The sequence below is a fragment of the Pelophylax lessonae genome (assembly GCF_965119305.1).
Source record: "Pelophylax lessonae genome assembly, chromosome: 2".
Taxonomy (NCBI): Eukaryota; Metazoa; Chordata; class Amphibia; order Anura; family Ranidae; genus Pelophylax; species Pelophylax lessonae.
The window spans coordinates 293,237,775-293,263,237 of record NC_138769.1 but is presented as its reverse complement, the minus strand read 5'-3'; the positions used below and the strand labels follow the sequence as shown (position 1 = coordinate 293,263,237).

At 42.8% G+C, this 25,463-nt stretch overlaps 1 protein-coding gene across 5 annotated transcripts in view; it reads left to right on the top strand.

Annotated features, from left to right (window-relative positions):
• The window catches only part of LOC309547692 (uncharacterized protein), a 149,967-nt gene that overhangs the window by 99,370 nt on the left and 25,134 nt on the right, over window positions 1-25,463 (top strand). For 4 of the 5 annotated variants that reach the window (XM_082247619.1, XM_082247615.1, XM_082247617.1 and 1 more), the window contains exons 5-6: window positions 956-1,008; window positions 1,098-1,523. In XM_082247619.1, the coding sequence (XP_082103745.1) occupies window positions 956-1,008; window positions 1,098-1,523 (479 nt within the window). The remainder of the gene's footprint in view (window positions 1-955; window positions 1,009-1,097; window positions 1,524-25,463) is intronic. The other variant, XM_082247618.1, reaches the window with a different exon arrangement.

The following is a 25,463-nucleotide window of genomic DNA, read 5'->3' as shown; positions in this document are numbered from 1 at the left end:
CAGGGAGTTGGAGAGGCGCAGACAAGTGCTCTTTGGTTGCATAATTCCCAATAAATATGGGTGTAACATGTTACCAAAGGTGAAATTATCCTTTAAGGAAAGGGTCCCTCTATTCTGTAGCAGAGCCAATCCTACCATGGCTGTTGGTCGTTGGTTGTGTCTTTAGGTTTTTTAGAATCAAGCATCTGCTTCCAGGTTTTAAAGGCTGCCAACTGGTCCTTTTTATTCTCCAGATTTTATCAGATGTTCAGGCCTCCGCTTCAGCCCCAAGGTGCTTCAAGTGGTCATCTGATTGCTTTGGGGTTTTTTTCTGGTTCTTGAACACTTTTTTCTTTTTTGGGGGGGGGGGGGTTTGCAGGCCTGCTTGCAGTTCTGTGTGCTATGTTACCCACTGATCAGTTTACTGCTTGATTAGGTCCCATGGTCTACGAATACAAATGGGGTTATGTGGTGTGCTCTATGGGTGGCTCTAGAAAGAGGGATTTTTTTCCTTTTTAACCAGTGTCAGTTAACCCATGGTATATACATAGTCCTGTGTCCTGTCCTGTTCTGCACTCAAAGATAAGAAATTTACAGGTACATTTTTTTTTTGCATTTAGATACGCTTTAATGAAATGACAACATAATTTGTCTGTTTGTTATTTGCGGTATAGTGTTGCCATTAGAACACACACTGGAGAATTATTAAAAATGTAGGATACTTGACAGCTAAATTGAATCGAAAAACAGTAACTGGTTCAGGATGTTTTTGTCATTATGCTTAAGAAATGTAAACCAATTCTAAATGTTTTGGAAATTAGTGGAAACTTTTTATAAACCAACCTAGACCAGGTTAAAAGGCCACTGCTTTTAACTTAAAATTGAGTGGACAGGGTAATATTGCACAATATTTTATATGTAGAGTTAATGGATATGCTAGAAACATCAGTTTCTGATTTCTTCTTTTTTTTTTTAGTGATCCATAATCCAGGGCACAGTGTTATAACTTTAGTAGGTGGCAGCCCTCCGGTGAGATTTCTCTTTATCTTCCAGTTTGTCTTGCAAGACCGTAAACTTTAATTGTTGTGATATGTTATAGTTTATTTGATTTTAAACAGAATCCCAGTGAAACTAGGACTTTGTCCTCACAGGATAAGAGTCTTTCACAGGAGACTGCAAAGCCTGCCCAGCATGATGCAATGGCTGTACCAGTAGATACAATACCTGAAGAAAACAATAAACCTACTCAAGATGTTACAAAGCCTGTACAGAATGATGCAAAGGCTACAAAGGACGGAGAAAAACCTGCACAAGTCAGTGCAGAGCCTTCAAAAGAAGATATGAAATTTTTTAGTGAGAATAAGAAGCCTTCAGAAGAATGTATGAAGCCCTTAGATAAAGGGACAAATCCTGCCAAGGAAGGTGTGAAAGTAGAACATGAAGATATAGAAATTAATAAACCAAGTAAAGAACCATTATGTCACACTAAACCAAGCACAACAGAGATGACAACACAGCCTAAGTGTTTGAAGGATACCAAAGAGGTAATGTAAAACAGAAATCCTTTTAAATATTTGTATATCATCAAAATAATTTACATACACACACTTCAATTACATTTTCTTTTTTTACCTATTAACCACTTTACCACTAGAGCATTTTGCTGTCTTACGTCTGGGCCACTTTTTGCGATTCGGCGCTGTGCGACTTTAACTGACAATTGCGTGGTCATGGGACGCCGTACCCAAACGAAATTAACGTCCATTTTTTCCCACAAACAGTGCTTTCTTTTGGTGGTATTTGATCACCTGTGCGATTTTTTTTTTTACTTTTTGCGCTATAAACAAAAAAAGAGCGTTTATTTTGAAAAAATAACTATTTTTAAAAAATTTTTATATGAAATTCCCCCCAAAAAAAGATGTAAAAAAAAATTTTTTTTTTAAATTTTTGGCCAATTTGTTTTCTGCTACCCATGTTTGGTAAAAAAAAAATCACAATAACCGTATTTTGATTGGTTTGCGCAAAAGTTATTGCGTTTACTAACTAAGGGAAAGATTTATGTAATTTTTGGTGTTTTTTTTTTTTAACGCGTAATGGCGGCGATCTGCGATTTTTTTTTTTTTTTTTTTTTGCGGGACTGCGACATTGCGGCGGACAGATCGGACCCTTGACTGACATTTTTGACACTTTTGGGGGTACCAGTGACATTACTGCAGTAATCAGTGCTATATATATGCACTGTTACTGTAAAAATGACACTGGCAGGGAAGGGGTTAATTTCATTGGAGAGGGAGGGGTTAATGTATGCCTGGTGCTTACTAACGTGTGGGGGGGGGAGGTGACTGTGTGACACAGGGACAGAACCCTGAAATCTGACCCTGCCTGTCACTTAGGAGATCCGCCCGCTCTGTTTACACAGGCGGGCGGATCTCCAAACTAGATTCCCCGATGATCGGGGAAGAGCGGCGGCGATCGCCGCTGCTCCTCCCCTGGCCCGACTCCCGCTGTAACTGAAGACAGCGGGAGCGAGCCTCCGGCGGCGCGCGCGCCGCCGAGAGAGGGTAATGTCTGGTGACGTAGACCTACGTCGCCAGACGATAACGAGCCACTGTGCTGCAGTAGCAGCACAGTGACCAGTGGTAAAGTGGTTAATCAAGAATAAGGATAAAGGTTTTTTTTTTTTTAAATTTAAGTAAATATAAAATATGCTTACATTGTTACTAAACCCAGGACCCTGCATTCACTATATCTGGTCTCCCACAGTGCACAGAACATGGAAATGCAATTATTTTAGTGAATAGAAAACTGCTAAATACCTTTTCTCATCAGCAGTATATAGCAGTCTTGTGACTTTTATCAGCACAGGGTTAAAACTGTAGGCAGTTTTCATACTGCACTGTCTGTCTTATCAGTATACAGGACTCCTGACCCTCTGGACAGTGCTGATTGGCCCTGTGCTAAACACATGCACTCTCCCAAGAAAAATATTTTTTCTCTAGAGATTCACACCAAATTGAGCACATGCAGCCAGACTCCAGTAACTGTCTTATTTGGACATGCTATGGGGACACTGCAAGAGGAGGAGGATTTGTGCATACAGGATCAAACAGCCTTTTCTCTTATTTTCATTGACGGACACCCTTGCTGCTTCTTCATCCATGGCAAGACAGTGTTTTATAGCCCCATCTTCAAGAGTAGGACACTAAGCAGAAAGAAAAGACTCTGCCCCCTTCTATGGGCAGTCCTCTCTGGGCATAAAACCCTATCTGCCTTTTTTCTTCAGGAAAATTGACTTGTTGTTTTCTACTGGGACTTGTGGTCCCACGGCTTTTTTCCTTTTTTTTATGGAATTTTGGCTTTTTTCCTGCAGAGGTCTTCTACTAACAGTCGGGCTGGGCAACGGGCTGGATAATATAGATCCAGTGGTTACCCCAGTCTTATCAGTGAGCATGCACAAACTGTTAGCTTTGGGGTGGCCAGCGGGATAAACGTCTCGCAGGGACACATATGAATGGGTGCCTATAGTCTGTGTCACAATGCTACCCCTGCCTGACAGCCCCACCCCCTACTTCAGTGTAGAGGAAGATATATCACGGGAGCCTTACTGGCACGCTCAGCTTGATTGGTAAGTAAATACCCCCTCCCTTCCATCTCTGGACACGGTGTGGTGTAGGTCCATTGTTGGGAATGCTCAAGGAGCACAGCGGTGGTGCTGGAAGTGTCTCACATCCTGCGAGGGGCAGAAAGGTTTTCTTTCCAGGTCTGTCCACAGTGCCCACTCCAAGTGTCAAAATCTGGCACCAATCTCATCTATGCCTTTCTGTCACTCCGCCTCATACCTCATCTGTTGTGCAGGATAGAGGCCAAAAGGATTCCCAGTCATCCTGGTAGCTCCAGACTAGCCTTGTCGCCAAACTGGTGCAGTTGGTGGCAGACACCCCCTGGCGGATGCCTCTTGGCAAGGACCTGCTGTCCCAGGGGCCATTGTTCCACCCTGCTTTATTGTCGCTGGCTCTGATGGAGTGACTTTTGAAAGCCAGGTTCTGAAGGATAGGTGGTTGTTTGCTTCGGCTATCCCACCTCTGTTGAAGGCTCTGAAGTCTACCTCACCCCAGTCTTGGCATCTAGAGAGCCTATATCGTTTAGTGGGAAGCCCTGGGGTTCCATCCTCGCTCCTTCTTGGTGGTTTGGGTGTTGGCTTTACTGCAACTTGGCGTAAATCAGAAGCTTGCTTTGAGCCCTATCAAGGCTCAAGTCTCTGCTCTGTCTGAGCTTCCTTTGGCCACACACTCTTTGGTCTGCACTTTCATTCAGGGGGGTTTGTCATGTGGTGCACTCTGTGCGTTCTTTGTTGCCACCATGGGTCTTTAAATTTGGTGTTGTCGGCTCTGTAGAAGCCTACCTGCTCGCACTTTTGCAAAAAGTTTCCTTTCTAGTCACTATTCCTTCGGAAGGTGTCAGAGTTGGCAGATTTGTCCTGTAAGCCACCTCCCATTGATTTTGCATAAGGACTAGGGTGGTGCTTCAACTTTCCCCTTTCACGCATACACAGCCTGCTGGGAAAGCTGGCTGTGCTGATGCTTGGAGTGATTGAATAGACAGCCCTGGTTCTAGACTAGCACCACATGAAAGGCTTCCAGCGTGACTATCATTCCCGTGCAACTTTGAGAGATCAGTGTTCTTTTTTTTTTTAAGCCTCACCTCTCCTTCCTGGTCATTCTTCCTGCCTAAAATTTCCTTCCAAGCACATTCCATTCACCTCAGCATAGTGGAAACGCATGTTCCCACTCACGCATTTTTCAAGTGTAAATGTGTACTTAAATGGGCTGCCCTACATGAGACAAATGGCCAAAGTAGCACTAGAACATGCACAAAAAATGTGTGCTTTTTCTTGTGTATTTCCCTGTGTTTGGGAAAGTGCAGATGTGAATGAATGCTAACGCAAGCACAACGCGCATTGCTGCCTGCTTTCAAAATGCAAAGCACGCGTTTTTGTTGCCGCTCGTTTGAAAATGTGCACATGCAAATGCAGTTACGCAAGCATGACGCACATTGTCACATTGAAATATGTGTTTTCGAAACATGGCAAAGCATGTGTTTTCCTGTGGCTTGATGTGCTTTTAGAAATGTGCAGATAAGAACGATTGGTAATGCAAGTGCACTGCGCATTTCCACGCGTTTTCTAAATGCATGAAAAAGCATACATATTCTTGTGGGTTGCTGTGCATTCGGAAACACGCAGATGCAAATGAATGGCAACTCCAAGCATGCCATGCATTTGTAAATACGCAGATGTGAACGCAAATGTGATCATTTTGTCCTTTTTTGTTTTTGAAACATTACAAAGCATGAGAACACCTAAAGCCTAAATGGTAACATTGATATGACACACGTTTTTTGAAATGCATGGCAAAGAATGCATTTTTTTTTTATTGCAGGTTGGCGTCCGCTGGGAAACACACAGATGCAAACGAATGGTAATGCAAGCAAGCCACATGTTGCCAAATGTTTCCGAAACGCTCACCAAAGAGTGCATTTGCTTGCAAGTTACCATGCATTCAGAAACATGAACGAACGAATAGTACCAAGCGTGATTCACGTTACGGTGCATTTTTAAAATGTGTGGCAAAGTGCGCTGCCTTTTTGTACGGGTTGCTGCACATGCGTTGCTGTGGGTTTTGAAAGCACAACAATGTGCATGTTTTCTGTGCTGCTTGCATTCATAAATGGGTAAATGAAAATGCAGCCTAAATGTTAACACAAGCGTGACATGCAATGCTGCACATTTTCAAAACACATGCCAAAATGCGTTTTTTTTTTGTGGGTTGCTGTGCTTTTGGAAACAGGCAGATGCGAACAAATGGCAAAGCAAACGTGAAGCGCATTGCCAATCGTTTTCCAAACACATGTTTGGTGGGCGTAGCCATGCATTTTCTGTGTGAAGTGCATGAACTAGCAAGTGGTGGTGGGGGAAGAGGAGGATCAGGGCTGCTCTCTGCAAAACCATTACACAGAACCGGTAAGTATAACATGTTTTTTTTTTTTTTAATGAAACTCATAGCTTGCCCTGAAACTACAGAGGCTCAAAGGACCATGGCACAAATAGTATCAGGACTGGCAAAGGAAGGAAACAGGAAGTCAGAGAACTTTAAAACTCAGCCATGAGGAGGAGTGACATCACAGACACAGAAACCTGCTGTATACAGCTAAAGGAGGCAAGTTACACATAAACATGCTGACAGTGGGGTTGTGATTCTTTTTTATGCACAATGCATTTGTTATGGGGAGGTGAAGCTGGAGTCCTTCTTTAAAGATCCTACAAGTGTTGTCAAATAATTACAAATACTTGTTTTAAGTGCACTCACTGTCTCAAAATAATAAAATGATTGTGCCACACTTTACAATTATATAAAAATAAATCAAAGTAAAGTCTGTAAAATATACGTGACTCTGTACTTACTTTGATTCTTTTAATCTTTCAACACCGTGTGCTCAATTTTCGTGCTTAGAAGTTGTTTGACCTTACTAGATATTCAGCTCAAATGCATTTTAACAATCCTCTCCTTCATTCTATGAATGTTCATCCACTATGTTCTATGACAGTACTTTAATTGCTACATATCCTCTTAAGCAATGTAAAAAACACATAAAGCTCCACATAGCAATATGCTGATCTCACTTTCTTTTAAATCAAAAACCACAAATTGCATTCACATATAATGGTGCTAGAAACCGCACCAGTTTAGAATGGCAAGCTTAAAAGAATCAGGGAAGATAGACATATATATATATATATATAATTTTTTTTTTATATATATAAATATACAGTATAGACATATATTTGACAGAGAGGTTAGTTTGATACAGTTTGTGTTGTATTTTGATTCATTTGTATATAACTGTAAAGTGTGGTGCTTTAATCAAAAATTTTAAAGATCCTAAAATTGTTGATTTTGTTAGAAATGCACTGAGCTCTTAAGTTCTGTTGTGGACTGACACTCCGACACTTAGTACAGTCTATAAAAAATAGGCTAATCATTCTGTAGTCTATAAGAAGAATTGCAAGGACTAAATATCCTTCTTTGAGATGACACAGGAAGTATTCAGATGATAAGACAGCTCAAACTTTCTGCTGCAGTTAGGGAACGGATGTCTGAGCCTTGACACATCTGTCTGCATCCAGGGTCGCTCATCCATCCCTAACCTCTGGTTGCGCGAATGCATGCTAACGACCAAGGCTCTTCTAGCTGTCATCATTTTGTACAGGCTGAGCAGCCACCGCTGTTTGCATAGAACTGTCACCCCCGCTCTATAAACCCACTGGTACATTTTTCAGTGATGCATACAACCTAAAAAAACCTGCAGATGAAGTTTGTGAAGGGTTTAACAAAATTCTGTCATTAAAAAAAAAAAAAAAATAGGGGAAAATCATGTGTTGGGAGAATGAAACCGAAAAATATGCTGGGAAGAACAAAGCAATTATTTTTCCATTTTTTAATGGAGATGTACCCCTTTTACTGATGAGAGTGCAGATATTTATACTGTGTGTGTGCGAGGAGGGGCTTCTGTCGGGCCACTCTGCCATAAAGCCCTGACTGGTGGAGGGCTGCAGTGATGGTTGACTTTCTACAACTTTCTCCCATCTCCTGACTGCATCTCTGGAGCTCAGCCACAGTGATCTTTGGGTTCTTCTTTACCTCTCTCACCAAGGCTCTTCTCCCCTGATAGCTCAGTTTGGCCGGACGGCCAGCTCTAGGAAGGGTTCTGGTCGTCCCAAACATCTTCCATTTGAGGATTATGGAGGCCACTGTGCTCTTAGGAACCTTAAGTGCAGCAGAAATCTTTTTGTAACCTTGGCCAGATCTGTGCCTTGCCACAATTCTGTCTCTGAGCTCTTCAGGCAGTTTCTTTGACCTCATGATTCTCATTTGCTCTGACATGCATTGTGATCTGGAAGGTCTTATATAGACAGGTGTGTGGCTTTCCTAATGAAGTCCAATCAGTATAATCAAACACAGCTGGACTCAAATTAAGGCGTAGAACCATCTCAAGGATGATCAGAAGAAATGGAAAGCACCTGAGTTAAATATATGAGTGTCACAGCAAAGGGTCTGAATACTTAGGACCATGTGATATTTCAGTTTTTCTTTTTTAATAAATCTGCAACAATGTCAACAATTCTGTGTTTTTCTGTCAGTATGGGGTGCTATGTGTACATTCATGAGGAAGAAGAATGAACTTAAATGATTTTAGCAAATGGCTGCAATATAACAAAGAGTGAAAAATTTAAGGGGGTCTGAATACTTTCCGTACCCACTGTGTGTGTGTGTGTATATGTGTGTATGTATATGTGTGTATATATTATATATATATATATTATATATATATATATATACACTGCCTGGCCCAAAAAAAGTCACCACCAAAACAAGAGGTCACACAGGTTGGACCGGCTTTAGCTTTGAATACGGCATGCATTTGCTGTGGCATTGTTTTGATTCTTGCAGTTTCTGCAGTGTCACAAGATTTATTTCTGTATTTCTGTACAGTGTTGCATTCATTCTTCACCAAGATCTTGTATTGATGATGGGAGAGTCTGACCACTGCGCAAAGCCTTCTCCGGCATATCCCAAAGATTCTCAATAGGATTAAGTTTAAGATTAAGTGAAAATGATGTCTCATGCTCCCGGAACCAATCTTTCACAATTTGAGCCGATGAATCCTGGCATTGTTATTTTGGAATATGCCCGTACCATCATGGAAGAAAAAATCCATTGATGGAATATAACCTGTTCATTCAGTATATTCAGGCAGTCAGCACACCTCATTCTTTGGGCACATGCAGTAACTATCCAATTAGTTAGTTACTTAGTTATTCCAGGTGGTGACTTTTTCCTTTGACCAGGCAGGGTATATCTGGTAAAATAAGTATTGAACACGTCACCCTTTTCTCTTACGTCCTCTGACAGCCTTCACTAATGGGTAATGGCGCACTCTGCAGGAGCAGGCTAGGCAGATAATTAATTACCTCAGCACGCCACTAGGGGGCCATCCCACAGCCATTACCAGAACCCAATCTGATATTACTCCAGTTTCAAGCTGCCTAGCCTCAGGAGCAGGGCTTTAGGTCTTTCCCAGATAAGACCTAGCGTCTTGGCTTTCTTATATATTTTTTTTTTCTGAATTTAAGTGTTTTCACTGGTGAGTACTGAACCCCCTTGTCCCTGGGGACGTTTGTGGAGTTGTGGGCCCACTCCCAGGGGATAGCAGGGCTGGCGGTCTCTGTAGGATCCTTCTTCTGGCAGGGTTGGGGGTTTTTTCCCTCCCCTCCCTGCCCCTGCTGGGGGAGCTGCATGGGAATGCTGTGGGGGTCTCCCTGGGGTCCCTGCTAATAGCCAGAAATGTGTTTGGTGCATTTATTATGCAGCCGTTTGGAGCGGCCGCCACTTTAGGGGTTTGCAGATTACTAGCTCTGTGTAATACAGCAGCCATGTGAGATTTCTGCTCAGGCTCATGTTTGGGTGCCATCTTGGATGTGGGCAACATGCCTAGTAAGGGCAAGCGGCCATTTTCCCTGTGACTCTTGTCATTGACTTACAATAGGCACCTTTTCTCTGGGCCCGAGGGCTGGCCTCTAGCGATGTGAGGTCACTTCCTCCTCCTTCTCCATTTTTTTATCCTGTGTAACATGGGCTGACAGGCTGGGGATTTTTGCCTATATCTCGGCCATTCGACCAAATCAAATTCTTTTTTTTTTTTGCTAGTGTGTTTTCTCAAGGGGCTCTTTCAGTTAGTGCAGATTGCGGGGGGGGGGGGGGGGACCACAGATTTAAAGGGCCAGCGTCCCTTTTTTCATTTAAGGCAAAAATGGTCTCCCGTGATAATAAATCCCCCGCAGACCTGGTGGGGACTTCGGGGACACCTGAATCCTCTCCCCTGGCACCCATATCTGCTGCTCTGGCGACTTTGGCGTCCCAGGTGAATCTGCTGATGTCGGCACGCTCCTCCATAAAAAAACGGCCTGTGCCCTCCCAGTCCTCTGACTCTGGTGCTGACTAAGGCCAAGGGTCCGTTGTCGGCCTTGGCCGTCTTGTTTCAACGACCTTTGACGTCGCTTTCTTTGGTCCGCACCTTCATTCAAGAGGTGCGGCATTTGGCTCACCCCGAGGGGAGCTCTCTTGCTTCCAAGGAACCTGAATTTGTTTTTTGTCAGTGTTACAATAAACCTCTCTTCGAAAACATCAGGGGGATGTCTGTCTGTGTTGTCACAGAAAGTTGCTTTTCCGGTGGCCATCACGTCTGCTTGCAGAGTGTCTGAATTGGCTGCCTTGTCCTGCCGCTCTCCTTATCTAGTACTTCTTAGAGATAAGGTCGTTCTGTGACCGAGTCAATCTCTTCTTCCCACGGTGGTTTCTTCCTTCCACCTCAATGTGGATATCGTGTTGCCTTCGCTGTGTGCACGGCCCAAGGATCCTAAGGAGTTTGCTTATCTTTCTCTGGATGTGGTCTGGGCGGTCAAGGTCTACCTGTCCGCCACGGAGTAGATTCGGCAGTCTGATTCTCTATTTGTTCTTCCTGAGGGACCTCGGAAGGGATCGGCCGCCTGCGCGGCGACCATTTCTAAATGGATCAGACAGGCGCCTATTCCATCAAGGGTCAGGTTCCTCCTTTCCCGGTAAAAGCTCATTCTACTCGAGCCGTTAGTGCCTCTTGGGTTTTTTCGCCATCAGGCGTCTGTGGCTTAGGTGTGCAAGACGGCAACATGGTCGTCAGTGCACTCTTTCACAAAGTTTTACAAACTTGACATTTTGGCATCTTCAGATGCTTCTTTTGACCGCAAAGTTTTAAGTGCGGCAGTGGTTTGAGGGGACATTGTTTTTAATGTCTTTCCTTGTTGTGGTGTTTTTTCTGGGTTTGTTCCAGTTTTTTACTGTGGGCTCAGGTTGTTACTAGCCCGGTTATTTGCGTTACCTTCTTATCTGGTTGCGTTGCTTTCCCACCCCTCATACCTGCACTGCTTTGGGACGTCCCATTAGTGAAGGCTAATACCATCGAGCGGCGACTGTCAGAGGACGTAAGAGAAAATAGAATATATGTAAGAACTTACCGTAAAATTATTTTCTCGGAGTCCTCTGACAGTCACCGCCCCACCCCTCTGGTTTTTGGATCTGGGGGTTGTTTCCTTCCGGTACTGCTTGCTACCAAACTGAAGTAATATCAGATTGGGTTCTGGTAATGGCTGTGGGATGGCCCCCTAGTGGCGTGCTGAGGTACAAACGTTTTTTGTATTAACCTGATAATTATCTGCCTTGCCTGCACCTGCAGAGTGCGCCATTAGTGAAGGCTAATACCATTGGGCGGCGACTGTCAGAGGACTCAGAGAAAATAATTTTACGGTAAGTTCTTACAAAAATTCTATTTTTCTAGGTAAATATATTTCAAGAAAAGGGGTAAAATTGTAGCACTTAAAAAACAAAAAAGTTTGTATAAAAAGGAAAAGTCCTTTAAAATCAATCCAGGCTATGGATAACCGCGTGTGGACGGAAATTGTAGTGTACAGTCCGCTTCCCCTTTAAGGCCACGTGACATAGACCACCACCAAGAGAGGTATCTTATATACCCTTACCAGATCTCACCATGTATTGGGCCGTATACCACTATACACATCAAATGGACATAAGATCGGTTCCCAGCAGATATCCAAAATGCACCAGATCATAAACGCTGATATCCTCCTGCACTTAATCTCAGAAAGACAGAAGAGGAGCCTCTCATGGTGGTATTTGATCACCTGTGCGATTTTTACTTTTTGCGCCGCGCATGCGCATTCCATCCGTCCCATTCACACTAGAGGTCATTCTAGGTCAAACTGCCTTTCCTCTAGTTTTAGTGAGTGGCCATGTGTCTTATTGTATCTCCTTTCTCTGAATAGTTTGTTCCTTACGCTAGGGTCGCCAGTACAGTATTTGTACATTGATATCATATCCCCCCTCAATCGTCTCTTCTCCAGAGAGAATAGGTTCAGTGCTTGTAGTCTTTCCTCATAGCTAAAGTCCTCCATTCCCCTAATTATTTTTGTTTCCCTTCTCTGGACTCTTTCCAGTTCCAGCACATCCTTCCTGAGGACCGGTGCCCAGAACTGGACAGCATACTCCAGATGTGGCCGGACCAGAGTCTTGTAGAGCGGGAGAATAATCTCTTTATTTCTGGAGTGAATCCCCTTTTTTATACATCCCAGTATTCTGTTGGCTTTGCTTGCAGCGGCTTGGCATTGCATGCCACTGCCAAGCCTGTTGTCTACCAGTACCCCCAAGTATTTTTCCATCCTAGACTCACCCAGAGGTTCCCCCCCCCCCCCAGGTGAGTAGCTTGCTTTCTGGTTTCTGGCCCCCAAGTGCATTCCTTTACATTTTTCAACATTAAACCTCATCTGCCATGTAGTTGCCCACCCCGTTATTTTGTTCAGGTCTGCTTGTAAGGTTTCCACATCCTGCATAGAACATATTGCCAAGCTTAGTTTAGTATCATCCGCAAATACTGAGATTGTACTAGATATCCCCTCCTCTAGATCATTTATGAATAAATTAAACAGGATTGGTCCCAGGACAGAACCCTGGGGGACCCCACTTTCCACACCCGCCCAATCCGAGTACTCCCCATTAATCATCACCCTATGGACTCTCCCCTGGAGCCAGTTCTCTATCCAGGTACTCACCTTATGGTCCATACCTACCTTCCTTAGTTTGTACAGTAAGCGTTTGTGGGGAACGGTGTCAAAGGCCTTTGCAAAGTCCAGATACACCACATCCACAGGCTTTCCTTTATGTAGGTGGCAGCTCACTTCATCGTAGAAGGTTAATAGATTAATTAGTTAATAGATAATAGATGGTTTGGCAAGAACGATTTTTCATGAATCCATGCTGATTACTACTAATAATACAGTTTTCATTACTAAAGTCTTGTATGTGGTCCCTTAACATCCCCTCCAAAATCTTGCAGACTACAGATGTTAGGCTGACCGGCCTATAGATACCCGGGATACATCTCGGCCCCTTTTTAAATATTGGTACCACGTTGGCTTTTTTCCAATCAGCTGGCACCATACCCGTCTGTAAACTATCCTTAAAGATCAAGAGTAATGGTCTGGCAATCACCTGGCTGAGCTCTTTAAGAACCCTCGGGTGCAAGCCATCCGGTCCCGGTGATTTATTTATGTTAAGTTTCTCTAGTTTAGTTTTAAGTCTATCTTCAGTTAGCCATGGCGGCACTTCCTGAGATGTGGTGTTTAGTTTGGCCTTACAAGCTAGGTTCGTGTAGCCCCCCGATTCTTTTTTGAAGACTGAAGAGAAGAAATTATTTAACACTTCTGCCTTTTCTCTGTCCTCAGTGGCCATATTTCCCTTGTCATCTTTTATGAGGCCAATGTGTTCTGGCCTCGCTTTCTTACTGTTTATATACTTAAAGAATTTCTTGGGGTTCTTTTTACTCTCCTCCGCTATATGTCGTTCGTGTTCTATTTTAGCTGCCCTGATTTCGTCTTTACATTTCTTATTACACTCTTTGTAATGCTTAAATGCTGCCAATGACCCCTCAGTCTTGTATTTTTTGAAGGCCTTTTCTTTAGCACTAATATGCATTTTTATGTTGGAGTTTAGCCACCCAGGGTTTAGTTTTGCTCTTTTAAATTTATTTCCCTTTGGAATGCACTGGCCAATCCCCTTGTTAAGTATGCTCTTGAAGCACTCCCATTTTTCCTCCGTGTTCTTTGTTCCCAGGGTTCTATCCCATTTGATATTTTCTAGCAGCGAGCGCAGTTTTGGGAAATTGGCTCTTTTGAAATTCAGTGTCCTTATATTACCCCTGTGCTTCCTATTACTGTGATTAATACTGAAACTTATTGACCTATGGTCACTGTTTCCTAAGTTGCCCCGTATTTCTATATCCGTGAGCAGGTCTGTATTGTTGGTAATCAGTAGGTCAAGTACCGCATTGTTTCTTGTCGGTGCATTCACCATCTGACCCATGAAATTGTCCTGCAAAACATTTAGGAACTGCCTAGCCTTGGCTGAGTGTGCGGTTCCTTCTGCCCATCGGCCTATCTCATTTTTTGAGACCCCAACAAGCCAGGAAAGTAAATAATACCCCCCAAGTTACCCCTTTTTGGAAAGAAGACATTTCAAGGAATTTAGTATAGAACATGGTGAGTTTTTTTTTTTTTTTTTTTTTTTTTATTTTTAAAGCTGTAATTCCTACAGTTCTTTGCAAAATGAAGATTTTTTTTTTTTCACAAAATTGTCATTACCAAGTTATTTCTCACAACAATGTGTGAGAAATAACTTGGTAATATGACAAATTTGTGAAAAAAAAAATCTTCATTTTGCAAAGAACTGTGGGAAATACAGCTTAAAAAAAAACTCACGTGCCCTATAGGCATACTTGCAACTTCCCCCCCGAAAATACATTCAGCTACTCATTCTGAGTGTGGCGATACCACATGTGTGATACTTTTTCACAGCCTAGCCACATACAGAGGCCCAACATCTGAGTAGCAACTCTAGGCGTTCTAGGAGCATAAATTTACACATATAATTTCCTGACAGCCGATCACACTTTTTAAGGGCCTTGGGCACCAGGACAATGTAACACCCACGAAGTGACCCTATTTTGGAAAGCAAACACCCCAACACATAATGTAGGAGGCATAATGAGTCTTTTAAACATGTAATTTTTTTCCACAAGTTTTTGGAAAATGTGGATAGAAATTTAAAATGCCTTTTTTTTTATTTTACACAAAGTTGATGAGGCATGGATTAAGCACGGATGAGCACTGATGTGGCACAATATGAGGCACGGATGGGCATGAAAGAGGAAGGTGTGAGCACTGCTGTAGTCTCACGCCTCTCCTCACACGCAGTACCTATTGGTGTGTACAGCATGCGAGGAGAGGAAGGAGAGAGAGCTGAACCGGACATGAAACCAGTTTGTTGACAACTGATCGCTTTGTCATTGTTGGAGCCATCACGTGATAAATGACCGCTGTCATTGGCCCTTTACCATGACCTGTGATGCAGGTCATTTCTCAATTCTGGGAGGACGTCATTGTACGCCCTCTCAGAATATGCCAACTGCGCTGCAGCTGTCATTCGGCTATGGCCCAGTCGGCAAGTGGTTAATACTTTGTACAAAATCCTTTGTTGGTAATGACAGCTTGCTTTGCTCAGGTGTGATTGTGGCCCATTCTTCCACACAAACAGTCTTCAAATCTTGAAGGTTCCCTGGACCTGTTCTATGAATTCTGAGGTTTAGTTCTGTCTATAGATTTAGGTTAGGTGATTGGCTGGGTGATTCTAGCAGCTTTATTTTCTTTCTTTGAAACCAACTGAGAGTTTCTTTGGCTTTGTGTTTGGGATCAGTGTCTTGCTGAAATGTCCACCCTTGTTTCTTCTTCCTTATCCCGGTAGATTGCGGCAGATTTTTATCAAGAATGTCTTGGTACATTTTTACATTCATCCTTCCTTCAATGTCATGAAGTTTGCCAGTACCATATTCTGAAAAACAGCCCCACACCAGGACTTCCTAGAGTAGGCCGCACAGCAAAACTGAGTGTTTGGGGGGAAGGGCTTTAGTCAGGAAGATGATCAAGAACCCGATGGTCACTCTGACAGAGCTCCAGCATATCTCTGTGGAGAGAGGAAAGCCTTCCAGAAGAATAACCATCTCTGCACCACCAGTCAGGCCTATATGGTAGAGTGGCCAGACAGAAACCACTCCTAAAAGGCACATGACATCCCACCTGGAGTTTGCCAAAAGGCACCTTAAGGACTCTCTGACCATCAGAAACAAAATTCTCAGGTTTGATGAAACAAAGATTGAACTCTTTGGCCTGAATGGCAAGCGTCATGTCTAAAGGAAACGAGGCACCGCTCATCACCTGGCCAATACCATCCCTACATTGAAGCATGGTGGTGGTAGCATCATGCTGTGGGGATGTTTTTCAGTGGCTTGAACTTGGAGACTAGTCAGGATTGAGGGAAAGATGAATGCAGCAATGTACTGATATCCTTGATGAAAACCTGCTCCAGAGTGTTTTGGACATCAGACTGGGACGAAGGTTCATCTTCCAACAGGACAATGACCTTAACCACTTCCACCCCGAAAGGTTTACCCCTCTTCATGACCAGGCCATTTTTTTCGATACGGCACTGCATTATTTTAACAGACTTTATGCTATAAAACCTATCCAATAAAAAAAAAAAAAAATCAAATTTCTTCATCAATTTAGGCCAATATGTATTCTGCTAAATATTTTTGGTTAAAAAATCCCAATAAGCATATAATGATTAGTTTGCGCAAACGTTTAGCGTCCACAAACTATGGGCTAAATATTTTTATTTTTTTACTTGTAATGACACCGATCATCGATTTTTAGCGGCACTGCGCCATTGCGGCAGAAAAATCTGACACTAAGTGAACTTTTTGGCAACCAGTGACACTAATACAGTGATCAGTGCTAAAAAAAAATGCACTTTCACTGTATTAATGACACAGGCAGTGACGGGGTTAACGTCAGGGGCAATCGAAGAGTTAATTGTGCTCCTAGGGAGTGCTTTCTAACTGTTTGGGGATGCTTTGGCTGGGGGAAGGCACAGATCTGTGTTCCTTAGCAGGAACACAAGATCTCCATCTTACCCTCACAGAACAGCGGCTTGCCTCTCCTAAGAATGGTCAGCGTGTCCCAGCGGACATAGAGTCTACCAGATCCACTGTGTGGCTCCAATTGTGTCCAATCACAGTGCACGCCTCCCAGACCCAGTACCACAAACTCTGGTAAAGTTACGTGATTTCACGCAGGAGGGCCGCCCTGCCGCAGTAGATCTGCGTGGGGGGGTCCATAACAGGTTAAGCACACAGCCAAGATATTAACCACTTGCCGACGATTATTTACTGTGGCAGTCAGCCCCGTACAGGCACAGTGACGTAGTACTACGTCGCTCGCCTGAGAGCCTCTAGGGGGCGAGCGCGTGCCACTGGAGGCGTGCCCCCGCTCGTTCCCTGACATGTCCGCGCGTGTGACCGGAGGACCCGATGTCCGCCGTTCATTTGCGGTCTCCCGGTGCAGAGGGAGAAAGGCAGGCGGCGAATGTAAACAAAGCCGCCTGTCATTCTCCCTGATCTAACTGCAGAGATCATACGATCCTGCTATGTAGGATCGTATGTCTCTGTGGTTACATCACTAGCCACACCCCTTTACAGTTAGAAGCACGCCTCTAGGGACACACTTAACCCCTGCATCACCAATAAAGTTAACCCCTTCCCTGCCAGTGTCATTTTTACAGTAACCGTGCATATGTATAGCACTGATTACTGTAGTAATGTCACTGGTACCCCCAAAAGTGTCAAAAATGTCAGTCAAGGGTCCAATCTGTCCGCCGCAATGTCACAGTCCCGCAAAAATAATCGCAGATCACCGCCGTTACTCATTAAAAAAAAAAAAAACAATAAAAATGACAAAAATCTTTCCCTTAGCAAACGCAATAACTTTTGCGCAAACCAATCAAAATACGCTTATTGCGATTTTTTTTTTTTTTTTTTTTTACCAAACATATGTAGCAGAAAACAAATTGGCCTAAAATGTTAAAACATTTTGATTTTTTACATTTTTTGGGGGAATTTCATATAAAAAAATTTGAAAAATATTGTTATTTTTTCAAAATTGTCGCTATTTTTTTGTTTATAGCACAAAAAGTAAAAATCACACAGGTGATCAAATACCACCAAAAGAAAGCTCTGTGGGAAAAAAAAGGACGTCAATTTCATTTAAGAACAGCGTCGCACGACCACGCAATTGTCCGTTAAAGTCACGCAGTGCCGAATCGCAAAATGGGGCCTGATCAGGAAGGGGAAAAAATCTTCTGGGGCTGAAGTGGTTAAAGGAGTGGCTAGGAGACAACTCTGTGAATGTCCTTGAGTGGCCCAGCCAGAGCCCAGAATTGAAACCGATTCAACATCTCTGGAGAGATCTGAAAATGGCTGTGCGCCAACGCTCCCCATCCAACCTGATGGAGTTTGAGAAATGCTTCAAAGAAGAATGGGAGAAACTGCCCAAAAATAGGTGTGCCAAGCTTGTACTATCGTACTCAAAAAGACTTGAGGCTGTAATTAGTGCCAAAGTTGCTTCAACCAAGTATTGAGCAAAGGCTGTAAATACTTGTGTACGTGTGATTTTTTTTTTTTTTTTTGTCTTTTATTTTTAATATATTTGCTAAGATTTCAAACAAACTTCTTTCACATTGTCATTGTGGGGTATTGTTTGTAGAATTTTGAGGAAAATTAATTTAATCAATTTTGGAAAAAGGCTGTAACATAACAAAATGTGGAAAAAGTGATGCGCTGTGAATACTTTCCAGATGCACTGTCATTTGCACTGACAAGGGGCAGGATTGCTTTCCATGCTTTTTTGCACCTCCCTTTCTTCAGGTGTTCAATACTTTTTCCCTGTGTCATTCCATTTTTTTACACATAACTTAATTTCTGAACTTATTTGTTTTGGGTTATTTGTTTTGGTGTGGCTTGTATGGGTTGTTACCCAAATGTGGTGAAACTTTAATGTCAATAGCACCTTTAGAAAAATATTTACCTAGAATAATGGTGACCTGTTCAATACTTATTTTGCTCGCTGTGTGTGTATGTGAATATGTGTGTGTGTGTGTGTGTGTGTGTGTGTGTGTGTGTATAAATACTGTGAACCCTGCTATGCCTCCAGCTACCGGTCTTCTCTGCAGTCAGATTTTCAGCGTGGACTCGTGGTCTAATCTATCCACTATCATGTCATTTTTTTGAGTTACTGGCCAGGAAAACTCTGGTCTGTCCCGTCCACACTTGCTTCACACTGTGGCTGACAGACCAGGAGTCTCTGGGTCTGTCATGCCTACAACTGGCAGACTATGCAAATTAGTATACATCCAGGCCATCCACAACTACAATTCCCATGGCATTGCCCATTGGTGCTGCACTAAGAGGGGATATAATACCTCCTCCAAGTGCCTAGCCAGAGCTGCATTTTCATAAAGGGAGCGATGATGTCGCAGTTTTCAAAGGTAAAGTTCTATTAAGCAGGGCAGTTTTTTCATAAATACTTAGAATCCTTGCAATTATGGAGGAAGTTTTAGGATATACCAGAGTTCACCTTTCAGACACCTAAACAACATGCACTGCTTTGTCTTCCTTTATGTACCATTTTTCTTTTCATCCTCTAAAAGCTTATTTCTTTTCCAATTAGAAATAATGAAGGAAATATGCCTTCAGACAGCAGCAGTCTGAGCATATGGAGAAAATACTAATAGTGCCAAATCCCTAATTGACTTAAATATGGAAGGATTGGGAGGCAGGGATTTTTTGGCACACAGGAATTGTAAAATCAATTTTTATTAATAAATTCTTATAAAACCAAAGAGTACAATAAACTCTATAAATTGGCCTTAAACAAGGCCCAGGTGCATTATTGTAGCAGCAGAGTTAATATTTACTTAATACAGAATATCCAACTATATATAAAAGAGAATTTTTTGATATTAGGTGTAAGTAAATACTTCACATCAAAGAGAGCTTAACGAAGGGTGACAGAAGATGAGACTGTCGGCCAACCAGATCAGTTGATGCTGTATTGAGTTGTTCACAATATTAGCATTCACATTGCTCGACATGTTTCGCCATAATTAGCTTCGTCTGGAGCGTTATAGTAGAGTATTCTGTATATTGCTGCAGAGAAAGAAAAACGCAATAGCGTCAATTGTAGCTAACGAGGAGGGTATCATGGATCACAGAGGGAGTGGATGGAGCATATAATGAGATAGAGAGTAAGCCATTGGAACTATATCAACCAACGGTTAATAAATGCCTGGCTGACATCAATAAGCCATAGTAAGCATAGGTAATGTGGCTCAAATCCAGCCTGTAACTTCATACAGTGGGTACATCCATATGCTCCTGTGTGAACATCCATAGATCCCTCCCCGGATGGGGAACCGCCGCCATTTTAGCCTACTGGTAGCCAAAGCGACTTCCTGTGTTTGCTTTGCTTACAGTACACATGAGAAATATATTACCCACAGTGTGTTAGACTTCAGACATAAAAATATTGGCTCTTGGGATATGTATTTTATTCTCTCCTTCCCTGAAATTGTATGCCCTTCTCTGTTGCTGAGTGTGTACATTTCCAACATTTATACAGTAACATGTAACTTATAGCATAACATTGAACATGGTTTTTGTTATCTTTTTCGTGGCCTGTTGCACATTTTCATGTTGCTTTAAAAAAGGTGTAAAGAACACATCTTAACCACTTAAAGTGATTGTAAACGAACACCTTGTAAAACAACCCATTGAGTTTAAAATATTAATGAAAGGCAAACCATTTTTGTATAGATATAAAAATGTATTATACCTTTTTTTCTTTTTTTTTGTGATCACATTCCCTCTGTTCTCAGCTGCATAGGAGCTTGGGGGAGGTGAAGCCATAGCACACCGAGCTTCCCAGTGAATGGCTGTGCAGCGTGGGTGTGTAAGGACAAGTCTGATCATTGGAGGAGAGCACACGGAGTTCCCAGCATAGCTAGCGAACTGACCTCGGTGCTCTCCTACTTAGCATGGTCAGTTTTCAACAGGAAAGCAGAGGGACTGGCAGGAACATCAGGGAGAAGCATGCAAAGTGAACAGGATACTTTCTCATACAAATACATGGTACAGCAGGCATATATAAGGAATATGGAGTAACGGGGTAAAAAAGCTCTTTGCAGTTCGGCACTGATCTACTTTAACTGGCGATTGTACCATCATGCAATGCTGTATGCAAAAAAAATTTTATATCATTTTTTTTTTCACTCAAATAGAGCTTTCTTTTTTTTTGGTGGAATTTGATCACCACAGGGTTTTTTATGTTTTACTATATAAATGAAAAAAATATATATTTTTTACTTTCTGCTATAAAACATCCTATAAAAAAAATACAAAATGTATTCTGCGACGTGTCTTTGGTAAAAAAAAAAAAAATCCCAATAAGTGTATATTCATTGATTTGCCTGAAAGCTAGCATTCACAAACAATGGTATAGATAATGGAATTTCTATTTTTTATTTTTTTTTTATACTAGTGGCGATCAGCTTATAGTGGGACTGTGATAGTGCAGCAGAATAACTGACACTGAATGGGAACTGACACTGACCTCTGCAGTGACACTAATACTGTGATTAGTGCTAATAATATGCACCGTCACTGTACTATTAACACTGGGTGGGAAGGGGTTAACATCTGGGGAAATCAAAGGGTTAACTGTGTGCCTAGCAAGTGTTTATGTATATAATATGTGGTGCTTTTACTCAGGTTGCTTTTCAGGGAGATACATCCCTGCTGTCAGTAGAGAGATCTGTGTTTACATACACAGATCCCTCCCCTGTCATCCGCTCTGCTAATGAGTTGGAACACGCCGATCGGCATGTGCTGGAGCCAATGACCGTACAGCTGGGTCACCCGCTCCCTACCCGGAAATGCAGAATCACGTTATATATATATATATATATATATATATATATATATATATATATATATATATATATATACTACAGTGCGCGCTCGGCAAGTGGTTAATCTTACAGCACAGGACGCATGCAGAATATCCATAGACCCTGGGTTATAGGCTGGTACCTTCAGGTGATTAGACACTGGCAAGCTTTTGAGGACATATTCCCTGGGCATCCCCTAAAACCCTATCCCACTCCTTGAGTCCTCAGTTTTTTCCCCTAGTGTCCAAAGGTGATGGACCTCTTCTCCTTCTTCATCACTTATAGCTTAACTATGTAAAAACTAAATAATTAAAACCCGCGCTAAAAGAGTGTATAAATTTATATAAAATGTGTGTCCTGAAGCTGCTGCTCACTAAGTAAAAAAACAGAATGTGCTAAAATCAATCAAAAGGCAGCGCTAACAGGTATACATAAATACATATATCCGTGTATACTGTGATCAAAATATTAAAATGCATATAAAATAAAGTGCATATTGTGATCAATAAATATAAAATTAATACATATTAAAGTGCAAGAATATATTGCAATCATGTGTCCATTGTGCAACCATATGTAAGGTGCAAAAAAATGTATATTAGGGTGCAGTCCAAAAAAGGTTTCCTTCAGAGTAACTAAAGTGCTGGAAAGGTGCTCAGGTAATCCACATAGGTGCCCAGGTGCTCTCAGGAAGAAAAACCCCCTATGGGGATGCACTCACCAAATTAAGGATAAACACAAGCCTTAAAGCGGAGTTCCACCCATTTTTAATATGTTGGAATACATAGCTGTATGTAATCCCCTTTAAAACGGCTTTTACCAATGGAAACTTTTTTTTTTTTTTTTTGCTAGTAAGTACCTTAATTTCGGCTTTATTCCTCCTCTCCTCACTTCCTGGTCCGATCGGCGATGACGTCATTCAGCGATCCGCAGTGTCTGCTGGGATGTATTCAATTCCAGAAATCTCGGAGTAGCTGTATCTGTACTGAGCCGTGCCTTCCCCGCCTCCGCCCCGCCTCCTCCCCGCCTCCTCTCATTGAGTTGCATTGTATGAATGTATTAAGGCTGTTCTCTGCCCCGCCTCCGCCCCGCCTCCTCTTACAAATCAATGAGAGGAGGCGGGGCAGAGGCGGGGCAGAGAACAGCCTTAATACATTCATACAATGAAACTCAATCAGAGGAGGCGGGGCGGAGGCGGGACAGGCACGGCTCAGTACAGATACAGCTACTGCGAGATTTCTGGAATAGAATACATCCCAGCAGACACTGCGGATCGCCGAATGACGTCATCGCCGATCGGACCAGGAAGTGAGGAGAGGAGGAATAAAGCCAAAATTAAGGTATTTACTAGCAAAAAAAAAAAAAAAAAAGTTTCCATTGGTAAAAGCCATTTTAAAGGGGATTACATAGATCTAAAGTTCCGAAAATGGGTGGAACTCCACTTTAAGCAGACACAGTATCCCCTGGACGGATAGATGGATCCAATACAGCCTCTTATGAATAGCTTTCTTAATGACTCCTCTCCACTCTCTCCCCAACAGTATGTTTAAAAGAAGGGGAAGAAGCCAAACATAGTGAAGCCCGTAGGTATTTTATTGTATCAAGTAAAAGAATAGTACTCACAAACATAACGTGGTAATCAGCATTGGTTTGCAATCACTGTTCCACGGTGGTTTCAGGAAATGACGTTGTGATGCTCCGCTGCCCGGAAGAAGAAGAAAAAGAAACGCACTTGACGCACTTCCGGGCAGCGGAACATCACAACGTCATTTCCTGAAACCACTGTGGAACACACGCCGGCAGCGTACGCGGAAGTGGAGTGACTTACAGTGATTGCAAACCAATGCTGATTATCACGTTTGTGAGTACTATTCTTTTACTTGATACAATAAAATACCTACGGGCTTCACTATGTTTGGCTTCTTCCCCTTCTTTTAAACATACTGTTGGGGAGAGAGTGGAGAGGAGTCATTAAGAAAGCTATTCATAAGAGGCTGTATTGGATCCATCCATCCGTCCAGGGGATACTGTGTCTGCTTAAGGCTTGTGTTTATCCTTAATTTGGTAAGTACATCCCCATAGGGGGTTTTTCTTCCTGAGAGCACCTGGGCACCTATGTGGATTACCTGAGCACTTTTCCAGCACTTTAGTTCCTCTGAAGGAAACCTTTTTTGGACTGCACCTTAATATATATTTTTGTTGCACCTTGCATATGGTTGCACAATGGACACAATATATTCTTGCACTTTAATATGTATTAATTTTGTATTTATTGATCACAATATGCACTTTATTTTATATGTATTTTAATATTTTGATCACAGTATACACGGATATATATATATGTATTTATGTATACCTGTTAGCGCTGCCTTTTGATTGATTATATCTTAACTAGTTCATTTTTATTTTCTTTGGACTTCCTAATAAACTCTTCATTGTCTTCTACTACAAGATTAGAAGCAGTGCATACAGTTTGGTAAAATCTTGGAAGCCATACCCAGACCCTATGTCCTTTGGAACAACCTGCAATGTTGCTTCGGTACTTGATCACGGTCATTCGCCTCAGCAATGCGTGGAGTTAACAGCAGAGTGCTATACTGGTCCAGAGCCATGGTCCATCCCTATGGAACTCTGGTGTATGCCCACCATAATGGGTGAGAGAGAGAGAGCCCAGCGCCGATCTGAGTGTAGCACAGCAGTACTTTAATGACACACAAATTACAATGCTACTCACAAGAGGTGGATAAAAGCAGGCATCTTAAAATCAATGGGGGGAAGTCTCTGTAGTCACATCCACGGTGGAAGGTCCGGTCAGGCGGGAGGGCAGCCGATGACCTCATGTGGGAGGCGGGGGACGTGCCGATCCTCTTTGATGTTGATGCAGCGTGGGACCGCCGGTCGGATGGGTGCAACGTCACTTCAGGAGACACCAGGGGATCAAACGGCGACGCGTTGCGGAGCTCAGCTCCTTCTTCAGGCCGTGCGGGGGCCATGTTGGTTGTGGTATTTATGCCAGTAGTCCGGGGTAGGCAGTATGGTGGCTCGGGAGGGACAAAATTGGGAAAAGCAAACCAGCAATGTGATAATATGTTGAACGAAGGGGGGAGGAGGCTTTGTTCGCGGTAATCCTGTTGTTTTGTGCAATTGCGTTTCAAGCGGCAGAATTGACTCTTTGGGATGTTGGAGATCCACCTGGGATGGTGGCAACTATGGATTACCGACAACAGGATTGCACAAAACAACAGGATTACCGCGAACAAAGTGCCCTCTTAACCCAAAAATTCGTAGATAAAGGATATCCCGCATCCCTGATCCAACAAGCTCACTCAGATTATCTGTCAAAATATGACCCTAGTGCTCCCCAGGCCTCACCACGACCAAAGAACTCATTGCCCCAACCACTCCGTTTTACCACACAATTCCATACCAAACACAGACAAATGGAAAAGATCTTACGAAAACACTGGTCCATCCTATCAGAGGACCCCCATCTAAAATCCTCCATCCCACCTGTACCCAAAGTCTCCTACAGAAAATCCTCAAACATCAAAAATCTCATTGCCCCAAGTAAACTCAAACCCAACACTCCCCACCCCACCACCACCATCTGCCTCATCCCCCTCATAGGGATGTACCAGTGCCGGAAACCTCTGTGCCTCACTTGCGCCCATGTCCAACACGGCCAGACTGAGTTCACCGTGAAAGGCAAAACATACCCCATCAAACAATTTTACAACTGCTCCACAGAATATGTAATCTATTGCCTAACCTGCCCATGTGGACTATTCTATGTAGGCCGCACCATCAGGCCCCTCAGAAAATGCTTCGGCGAGCATCGCAGGCTGGTCGAAAAAGGGAAGGACAAACACAGTGTCCCCAGACACTTTGCAGAGTCCCACAACAAATCTTCCTCTGGACTCAAGG